Source organism: Chanos chanos, chromosome 4 (assembly GCF_902362185.1).
Source record: "Chanos chanos chromosome 4, fChaCha1.1, whole genome shotgun sequence".
NCBI lineage: Eukaryota > Metazoa > Chordata > Actinopteri > Gonorynchiformes > Chanidae > Chanos > Chanos chanos.
The window spans coordinates 50,650,306-50,661,035 of record NC_044498.1 but is presented as its reverse complement, the minus strand read 5'-3'; the positions used below and the strand labels follow the sequence as shown (position 1 = coordinate 50,661,035).

At 43.7% G+C, this 10,730-nt stretch overlaps 1 protein-coding gene across 1 annotated transcript in view; it reads left to right on the top strand.

The window, feature by feature from the left end:
- Positions 1 to 7,408, top strand: part of parga (poly (ADP-ribose) glycohydrolase a) — a 32,242-nt gene extending 24,834 nt beyond the window's left edge. Inside the window, exons 14-18 of the mRNA XM_030771073.1 lie at positions 1,118 to 1,196; positions 2,149 to 2,257; positions 2,873 to 2,978; positions 5,354 to 5,482; positions 6,772 to 7,408. Of these exons, the coding sequence (XP_030626933.1) occupies positions 1,118 to 1,196; positions 2,149 to 2,257; positions 2,873 to 2,978; positions 5,354 to 5,482; positions 6,772 to 6,941 (593 nt within the window). The 3' untranslated portion in view covers positions 6,942 to 7,408. The remainder of the gene's footprint in view (positions 1 to 1,117; positions 1,197 to 2,148; positions 2,258 to 2,872; positions 2,979 to 5,353; positions 5,483 to 6,771) is intronic.
- Positions 7,409 to 10,730: the final 3,322 nt, after the last annotated feature.

Sequence of the window (10,730 nt, the reverse complement as noted above, 5' to 3'; positions counted from 1 at the left end):
GAACGTCGCCACGTACGTACGACGCGTTAAGGAGTGCGCAGTCATGCTTAGCCCAGATAGACAGTTAAACATAATAGTTTAGCCCCCCCCCCCCACCCCCCAGTGATGAATGCATCCTGCCTGTGAAGGTTTGCTTTACTGAGAGCATCAGAGAGGTTTAAGTCAACTAAGTCAGCTATTTACAGATTATATTCTATGTACATCTCACATGCTGGCTTTTTGTCAATTAAGCAGACTTTGGAACTCAAATTTGAAAGTCAGAATTGTGGTTTAACCAAGCTGAACCGCTTTCAAATTACAGTACCAATGTCAAAACTGTTCATTTTCTCGACTCAGGGTTTCTATTTATTTATTTATTTATTTATTTCCCATACATGTCCATCAGATGTGCTCTCACCACCTTTTTCTTTGGTTACCATAGAAATATTGAAAATATTGTCATTATTCTTGGCAGGCATGTCAGATTAAGTGAAAGGGATCCTCCGCGAGCAGTTGATCATTTAGGCTGCGCCGTGTTAGTGTCTCACACCTCCCGCCTGTCTGTCTGCCGCTGCTGTGTTTCTGCGGTTTGGAAAGACTGTACAGGCAGGAACGACTGGTAATGAATGAGAGCTCAATTTGGCTCCATTGTTAAGACGTGCTCTTGTGTTCGAAAGCCTGACTTCCCTCAGAGAGCAGCACGTCTTCATAGGTAAAACAACCTGACCTTCGCTAATGTAGCAACAGCTGCTTCAGTGGCTCCACTCAACCGCTTAATGGTTACGAATCAGACAGCTATTTTTTCCCTTCTTCTTCTTCTTCTTGTTCTGTTGATTAGCTTTAACTCTCGATGTTGGATTAGATCATAGTTTCGAGGTCTTTCTGGAATATTCTCTGAAAATGCATGCTTATTTGCCAAATGAACGGCTTTCTTTAATTTTGGGTACCATTCCCTGGATGTGTGGGCTAGAGAGAAGGATTTATTCTGCACCCATCCTGATTAAAGTTTTAGTTTGTTTAGTTTTAGTTTGACATGGAGGAGTTTTATTTCTCTTCATCTGCTTTATGGGGGGTGCAGAAAAAACACAGAGCCAAAATCATTTCTCATGTTGTGATTGGCCTCTCTGACCTTTTGCAGGCACGGAACAGTACAGTAAGTACTCTGGCTACGCGGAAAGCTTCAGATGGAAGGAAAACCATAAGGACGAAACACCGAGGTACAAACAAAATCTAATGCACTTCAGACACTGGCTTTTCTTTCTTTCTTTCTTATTTCTTTTTTTTTTTTTCTGTGACACAATCATAAATCATCTGTTTTGGGTCCTAAACATGTTAACAGTTTAGTACCAGCTGACATAGATGAGAGTTTTAAAGCGGGTTGTAGATGTGTATTTACTTCCCTGGCTGTGGGTTGTAGGTGTGTATTTACTTCACTGGCTGTGGGTTGTAGGTGTGTATTTACTTCACTGGCTCTGGGTTGTAGGTGTGTATTTACTTCACTGGCTCTGGGTTGTAGGTGTGTATTTACTTCACTGGCTGTGGGTTGTAGGTGTGTATTTACTTCACTGGTTGCCTAGAAAAGCCATGCAGTTAAAACTGATACTGTACTGACCTTGCACAAAGATGTGACCAAGCGTACTGCTGAGTGAGAACTGGTCAGAATGTTCAGACAGGGCAAAGGCAATCAGGAACAAGAGTTCCTCCCCTGTTTACCCCACTGTGCTCTCTCTCTCTCTCTCTCCCTCTCTCTCTCTCTCTCCCTCTCTCTCTCTCTCTCTCTCTCCCTCTCCCTCTCTCTCTCTCTCTCCCTCTCTCTCTCTCCCTCGCTCTTTCTCTCTCTCCCTCGCTCTCTCTCTCTCTCCCTCCCTCACTCTCTCTCTCCCTCTCTCTCTCTCTCTCTCTCTCTCTCTCTCCCTCACTCTCTCTCTCTCTCCCTCTCTCTCTCTCCCTCTCTCTCTCTCTCCCTCGCTCTCTCTCTCTCTCTCCCTCCCTCACTCTCTCTCTCTGTCTCTCTCTCTCACTATCTCTCTATCTCTCTCTTTGTCTCTCTCTCTCACTATCTCTCTATCTCTCTCTCTCACTATCTCTCTATCTCTCTCTCTCACTCTCTCTCTATCTCTCTCTCTCTCCCTCTCTTTCCCTCTCTCTCTCTCTCTCTCTATGGGACAGGGATGAGTGGCAGAGGAGATGTACAGAGATTGTGGCTCTGGATGCTATCAAATACAGGCAGTTCATGGAACAGTTTCATCCTGAGAAAATGACCAGAGAGCTCAACAAGGTGAGAATGAATACAGGGCTAAAGATAAGACTGTTCACCATATCCCCAAATGAAACATCACTGAATGCTGGCATTTTCTCCACGTCTCTGTATGGAACTTTTTTATTTTTTCAGTCATCCCATCAAATTTGTAGAAAACAATGAGACACCATTAACATGACACACTCCCATGACTTGTCAGACAACTGTAATTTCTTCTGAATCTTCTCTGTTTAAATATCTGACCGCCCCTTGCCGTGGTCTTCCACTTTACCACATGAGTGATAGTCTTCCCTGTGGTCTATTGACGAAATGCGAGAACAGGTCCTTGACATGGGTCATGAAGTGGATTGAGAGGCTAATTTACGTAGCGGTGACCTGTGACTTCATTGCCGTTTAGCCTTAAGCTGCCAAAAGCCTTGTGAAGTTAAACAGTAAGGCATCAGTGACATGCGTGGGTTTTTATTTTATTTTATTTTTATGTGTGTGTTTTGTTGTTATAAGGTTGTTTTTATGTTAGCTGTGTTACCCTGCTGTAAGGATGCCTTCCCGTCCCTCCGGGTTCGTCTGTTTGTTGCTCTTCATCCTTCGGGATTTTCATCCTCGTTCTTAACCGTGCGTTCCTGTCTCCCTCAGGCATACTGCGGGTTTGTGCGACCGGGTGTTAAACCGCAGAATCTCTCGGCTGTCGCCACGGGCAACTGGGGATGTGGTGCGTTTGGAGGAGACACAAGACTCAAAGGTACAACTGCACGGGGCCTGTTTGGGAGGAAATAAAAAAAAAAAATAGACGTCACATCGGGCAAGTCTAAGACGTTCCGAAGCGAACGCGTGAGGATTCTACCAACGGATACTGATTGATGGGTTGATTTAGTCTTTCTGTAGTCATAACCTAGACTGATCGGAAAGTACAAGCGGTGTCATATCTGGTTCTCTGTTGACGTGTTTTGATGTCAAAGTCCCGCCCATAGAGTATGGGAGCCAAAATCTCGTAATTTTTTTGGGGTTTTTTTTTTTTTTTTGCCCTCGTGTCATCATCCGAGGGAGGTTTTCATCTGGTAGATTGGATACTGTGTATTCATCAGCCAATCAGAGGTCAGCTGAAAAACCAGTAGGACTGCAGCCCCTTAGGACTGGATTTGGGGAAACCCAGCCCTACGCAAAAAACACCTTGCCTTTCTGTGCCAGTTAGTGACATACAGGAAGGTGTTGGTTCACTGGCAGCTGATGGGCTCCTCCCCTCATGACAGATAGCGTCATTTAACTAGACTCCAAACCCCTCACTCACTGCCAAAGTACCCATTAACCGCCAGATCTTTAAAGATGACAGCTTTATATTCCAAAACGGGGCGTGGTTCCAGACGCTTTCGCCCGCCACCTGCCGTGTCTGCGACGAGCTACGGCGAAACGTCCCGGTCGGGCCGACCCGACGACGCGCCTGGTTGCCTCGGCGACGTGTCCTTTTTGTATTGGCAGAGATTAGAGCTTGGCAGAGATTAAGAAGGCATCTCTCAGTTTAGTGTCATATCTGCTCATTAGTCTATTAGCCAGGTCTCCCTCCCTCCCTCTCTCTCTCTCTCTCTCTCTCTCTCTCTCTCCCCCTCTCCCCCTCTCTCTCTCTCTCTCTCTCTCTCTCTCTCCCCCTCTCTCTCTCTCTCTCTCTCTCTGTCTTTCGTTTAGTTAGGGTCTATTTTTCCCCTCTCCGCTCTTATTGATCAGCTGGCACACGGTTATGTTTTCCATTAAAAAGGTGATTGATTGTATGGGCCCGTCCATAAATCCATGCTGTAAATTACGGCTCCAGCCCCTTCGATTCCCCGTCTATTGGCACAGGCTTTTAGTCCCTTCAGCATCTCCTCTGATTCACCTCCACTAAAGAGCATCTGTGCCATTTACTCTGTTCCTCCTTTTACTGAATTTACTGTTGGAACCGCTCTGTACTAACTACGTCTGTCTGTTAGCATGCATATTTATTTTTTTTTAAGTAGGTTGGATGTGTGTGTGTGTGTGTGTGTAGGTGTGTGTGTCTGTGCACGTGCATGTGTTCGTGCACACATGCATTTTCTTCAAGAGTTAATTTACTCTTGAATCATTCCAGAAATAGCGATGCTGCTTTTAAGGGCAGTTTCCCCGTTGGCTGAAAAGAACAGTTATTTTTAGAGTCCTTTTATTCTCCGTCCTCCATATCTGCCGTTATTTTTTTTTTTTCTTGTTTCTTTCGGAGGGTGGGGCGGAGTGGGGTTTAGGGCCGTGCGGGGGGGGGGGGTTGTGTTACAGATTACTCGTTATAAGCAGCAGTTCTCATTTGAACATAATTCATCAATCAATGGTCTGTATCCAGGCTCGTTAAAAATTTAACATCTTTAGACTCCATTTGAATGCCGGTGACTAAGATTGAATCCCTTAATAGAGAGCGTTAGCCTAGGATTATTTACCTTTTAAAAACAAATTGGATGTGTCAGTCATGTTTTTCACAGCCAATGCCGAGTGAGCGGAAAAGAAAGAATCCAATCACTCATTAACGCATGCGAACCAGCGTCCTGCTTTTGCATCACTTTTTCAGAATTAGTTTGTGTTGTGCAATATTATCTGAATTTGTTTTGTTGAAAGGCTGGTCATTGGGGGGTTTTTTTTGTTTTTTTTTTTTAATTTTTTTTTTTTCTAAGTAAGGCATCCTAATATGGTTTATTATGAAGTTTGTTACTCAGAGTGCGTTTGCCTCAAACTCTTTACACCTTAATTAATCCCCAGCGCAGTGGTGTAAGGACCATTTTAAACCATTGACAGACATACATAATTCATTTGAACTAATGTTACTACTGTAAACATTAACCTCGGAGTGCCACTCAGGTCATGGGAATCCTTGTATGTTCCAGTAATGTTGCGAACCGCATGTTAACACTCCTTTAAGCATATTGTTATGTTCACAGTCTGTAAAACCAAACTACTATTTCACAAGACAGTACTGTTCAACGTGCTCCTCTGTGCATGATGAATCCCGCCCTGTAAACCTCTGAGTGATGAATGATTGGTTAACCCCTTTGAGGAGGGCGTGTGTAGAGTGTGTGGGGGCGAGCTGTCCGCGGTGCTGAGGGTCGTCTTGTCTCGTTCCTCTAGCCCTCCTGCAGCTGATGGCGGCGGCCGAAGCCCGCAGGGACGTGGCCTACTTCACTTTCGGAGACGCCGAGCTGATGAGGGACGTGCACGACCTGCACACTTTCCTCACGGACAGACACGTCACTGTAGGTAAGACGCTCTCTACACGCAGGACACCGCGACTCCACTGTCTTCTCCACCTGTGAGAACTGACCCAGGATCAGCCCATCAGACATTCCTCCGCTTGTGAACTTAATCGTCACCCGGCCGGGCGTTAACGCTGACACGAGTCCGCGGCCGTCAGGTTAACGATTCCACATCTGTACGTACTCTGAGATCATCGTCCGTGGATCCATCAGACACGGAGCTTAGAACATAACTTGTAGACAGCACGAAGTGCACTGCTATGACATGTGCGTACAGATGTGATGCTAACCTGAATTTACACTCTTTACAATGATAATTCATCTCAGTGAGATTATTTTAGATTATGGATTGGTCGTGCTCAGTCGCTATAAATCCGAATATTGTGGTTTTACTAAAAAAAAAAAATCAAATAAAAAATAGGGTAACTCTGGAAGATGGGAAAAATCAGAAATGCTCTTTCTGCCAGTGAACCCAGTACAGTTAATGCAGACTGGGCAGGGGCCAGTAAGCGGTGGGAGCAGCCTCTGGGCCTGCGGAAGTGAACGGATGTCCACTGTCTGTTTGAGGTATTCAGTTTTATCATAGCTAATTAAATCCAGCCGTTTACCGCGTCCAGGCAGGATGACTGCTTTCTGCCTTAGGTGACCCCGCCGGCCTTTTTCCATTTTTCCTCTCTGACGTTTATTGAAACCCTTTTTTTGAGCGCGCTCTCACGGCCATCTATTTCCTCAAGTGAAGGCAGAAAGCGAGTCTTTCCCTTCACCCCTTTGATTTATGAAGGACTCCAACGCCATGGCCTCTCACACACATACACACACACACACACACACGGCTCCAACGCCATGGCGCTCCCTCTCCTACCTCACTCACACTCTCTCTCTCTGTCTCTCTGTCTGTCTGTCTCACACACACACACACACACACGGCTCCAACGCCATGGTGCTCCCTCTCCTACCTCACTCTCTCTCTCTCTCTCTGTCTGTATGTCTCACACACACACACACACACACACACACACACACAGACTCCTTAAACCATCTCTCTTATACCATCTTTGTTTTTCTCTGTTTTCTGTTCTCTTTATGCTGTTCCATGCCCTCGTTCACTCACTCGCCCTCTCCATCTCTCTCTGTCTCTCCCTCTCTTTCTCTCTCCTCCTCTCCCTTGGTCTGTCTGTCCCTCTTTCTCTCCCCTCCTCTCCCTTGGTCTGTCTGTCCCTCTCCCTCTCTTTCTCTCCCCTCCTCTCCCTCGGTCTGTCTCTCTCTCTCTCTCTCTCTCTGTCTCTGTCTCAGGTACCCTGTATGCTCTGCTGAAGCAGTTCTACAGTGAGGTGTGTAAGGGCAGCTGCAGCCCAAGGCCTAGCGTCAGTCTGTACGGATTCATCTACGAACGCGTCAGCTCCGATCCAGAGCCCAGACCCGACTGCACAGACAACGACTCGACCCCCGCGTCCTGCCATTAACGCCGACCCGCTAGTGACTTAACCCTGGTCTCTGACTGGACAGACACTTCCTGCACCTCAGTGCTTCTGTCTTTCTTTCCATACGCACTTCTTTTGTATGTGACCTCTGAGATGTGATTATAGGAAAGCACAGTAATGCCTTTGTTGTTTTTTTTACTGGCGTGTGTAACACTTAGTGAAATCACTATATATTATGTAATTAGAGTGTTTCTCCCCCTGCCTCCCCAGTCCTGCATGGTTTTGGTCTCTATCTGCTCTAACACCTGACTCAGCCAATCCAGGGCCTTGATTATTAGCTGATGGGGTGAATCAGGTGTGTTAGAGCAGAGGAGAGATTTAAAATGTGTAGGTCTGCATTCCAGCAGGACCAGGCTGGGGAGGAGGGGGGGGGGGGGGTGACACTCATTTAGAGAAATAAGATGATAGCAATAGTACCACAAGTTGCTGTAGACACTTTTTTTTTTCTCTTTTCTATTTTCTTTTTTTTTGGTTGTTGGGGGGGGGGGGGGGGGTGTCTAAACACTCTGAGATTTTTTTTCTTCTTGTTGTTTTATATATATATTAAAAAAATATTCATGGCCAAATTTTACTGCATGGTATTGTGAAATATAATGATCACAACAAGGTCGTATAACTGAGGCCTGATTAATCCATATTATTTTTATTATACCACTACACCAGATCTGTTTACTGTTACTCTGACAATTATAGACATTAGGGCAAAATATGTTATACAGAATGCATGGAAAAGAAAAAAAAAACTACAACTCCCACGTATACACTAATGTCTCATACCTCACTGAATGGGTCACATGGTGTTACAAAATAGAGAGAAGCGTGATTTTTTTTTTTTTTTTGGACATGTTTAATGATTGACTGTCCCTGTAACTCAAATGTTCATGTCCTTTATTCAACTCAGAGTATTCAAACTAAACGTTCCTCTCTGAACAAAGATCACAGGAACCGTGAATTCTGGGGCTCTTTACCTTTAGAAAAAAAAGGAATGAATGAGTGAATGATCGAATGAATAGACCACTATAACTATGTAGTCATGAAACAGCTGCAATGTGGAGTGGTGGGTGAATTTTTCTTTTTTTGCATGTCGTTTTTAACGTTTTATTACACTTATGATTTCTATAGTGATGTGTTTTTTTTCACTGAATTAAGGAACTCCTGTTTTCCTAGGGAATTGGTATTTGAAGTTAGCAAATGTTCTTTTCTTATGTTCTTCTGTTCTTTATTTTATGATGATTTCGTAATTAAATTATTGAATTTACTGCATAACCCGTTGGTCTATTACTTTTGACTCACGTTTTGGGCTAATGTACTCCGGGGTGTTAAAATGATCCACATAGTCCAAAATATTCAAATCAAGACCAGCAGTTCTTTGAATGCGTACAATTTTGTCTGTACGTACGAATGTATGGGTTTTCTTTGTCGCTTTACACGAAGACCGCCCCACACCTCTGAATTCGTGGGATCTGGTGTTGGCCCGCAGACCTAGGCCAGCGCCTAGTAGATTCCTCAGACTAAACACTAACCGACACGACAACGGTTCCAACACGTGCCTGTAGTGACAGAGTCTGACAGGCCAACAAAACGAACTGTGTATCATCCACCTCTGCAATGCGCTTTGCTGTCAAACACGACAACAATCTTATTACGCTCCATTCAGCGACCGACAGCTAAATGAGAAACAGAGCTGTGCTGTGCTAGTACTACAACAATGTATTTTCTCTTCTTTGGAAAGTAATCAATTATTCATAAACAATTTATATCTACATACATTATACATCAAAGTCGTCGTGGTGAGGAATCATCTTTACCTCGTCATTATTTGTGAACACGAATTAAAGAGAAATTCTCTTTGATTTGTGTACAGGCCATTTTCATGGTGCTTCGACATTACTTATTTAGCAGTATATGTGTTTAGTCTCATACAGCGAACGCTAATGACTCTTTGACATTAGTCATTCGTCAGTGCCAATACGTATGCGCGTGAGCCTCAACGGGAGCTACAAACCATTGTAACCTAGTTTAGTCTGCTCGTTATCGACGAATTAGACTCGTGAAGATATGGTACAGTCTCTTTTACCGAGCTGGCTGATTTAGGATTGGTGTGCCTGCCCTTCTTCAAGAGAACCACCCTAATGTTTCCAATTGGCTTTAATTAGTCGTATCCTTGTTTCCGTGTAATTAGGACCTCTGAATCCAGCTACCTCCAAAAATGAAATGGGTTTCAAGAAAAGCTGTGTGTATATCATGGACAACACAAGGACTGCGCGATTCTATCCATTTCAGAAGAGATGGTTTTTATTTTCATCTTTTTTTTTAAATACTGAAGCCACTCACGGTCAACACCTAATGGAAAATTTAAATGTCACCGAAATGTATTAGAGAAGGTGTACCATGCTATAGTCCTTACACACACACGCAAAAAAGGCACGAAACCAACTTTTCCTTTTTGTCTGTCTTAAGGTGATTATGCCAAAAGGCTGTAATTTCACAAAGCTGCGCGTGAGGCGTTGCCAGCGGGGCATTTTTAAGATGAATGCATTTAATAAGATGCCAGAACCAAGAGGCTCTTAACTCCATCTTTGTCAAGAACTCGAGTCAGAATGCTAAAATGACATTTTCCCTCATAATTGCCTGACCCTATTTGCTCGTGGTCACAAAGAGAATTGCATTCTTGAAGGGTTTTCAAATCTGTCCAAAAATATATGAACAAAGGTAGTGACGGAAAAGACTTGTAAAAGATAAACGAATAACCCACACTTACGTTCTTCATTAAGTCTAAATGCCTAACATTCTCCGTCACATGTTATATTTAGCTGGGCTGATGGACTGTGTGCTTTGCAATAGAGCTAATATGTGATTATAGCGTACTCGAATAATGCTGGAGACGCCGTTTAAAACATATTGTCTTATACAAAAGGTCAGTAACCATGGACTGTACAAGTCCCTGAAGCCTTGGGTAGATTATTTCTAAACTTCATGCGCTAAAATTATGCCTTGTCCTTATTGATTAACCAAACTGCTCACTCTTCTTTGCGGTCATAACAATTGTGGCGTTGTTATGATTGATGCGGGTGCTCCACTCCTCCAGTTCTGGAAAAAAAAAAAAAGAAGAGCGATGGAACCTAGACTTGAGTGTTGAGGGGGAGGGGAGCCAATTAGCCCACGCTATAAACTCCAGCAGGGTAAAAGCCCATCAATCTAAATGGCTTAAACCACTTGAACAAATGATTTAAACTCACCCCCTCTAAAAAATGAAGAAAACTTAATTGTCTAGAATGATTACGAGGATTGTTTTAAAGAATAATTTCCTGTGTAGAAATTATAGTCTATTTAAAAGTCTTTCAACCTTTTTTCGACAACTGAAATTAAGATCTACTGAATGGATTGTAAAAGAGTTGTGATTCTATCAAAGGGTTCACAGAAAAACGTTGGCTATTCATTTAATGAAGTAAAAACATTTGCGTCTTTCTCTTAGTGTAAACAGTAACCACTACCCGACCTAAATTAAACCAGCGACTCCCCTATTACCTGATCCAAAAACCGGAACCTCCCACAAACCTTCTCTGTTGACACACAGTCGCCTTCAGGTGCCTCTCAATTATTTCGTGTCAACTTTTCGAAACAAAATGAAGTGGAGCGTAACTATGAATTAGAGGTAACTATCGATACAAAAGGACTGAAGTATCGTGATCAGTAATATTTTTGGTCTGCGTTCAATTTAAGGACTGACTGCAGCTCTTCTTGCATCATGCGGCGCTCAGTGCGCAACCC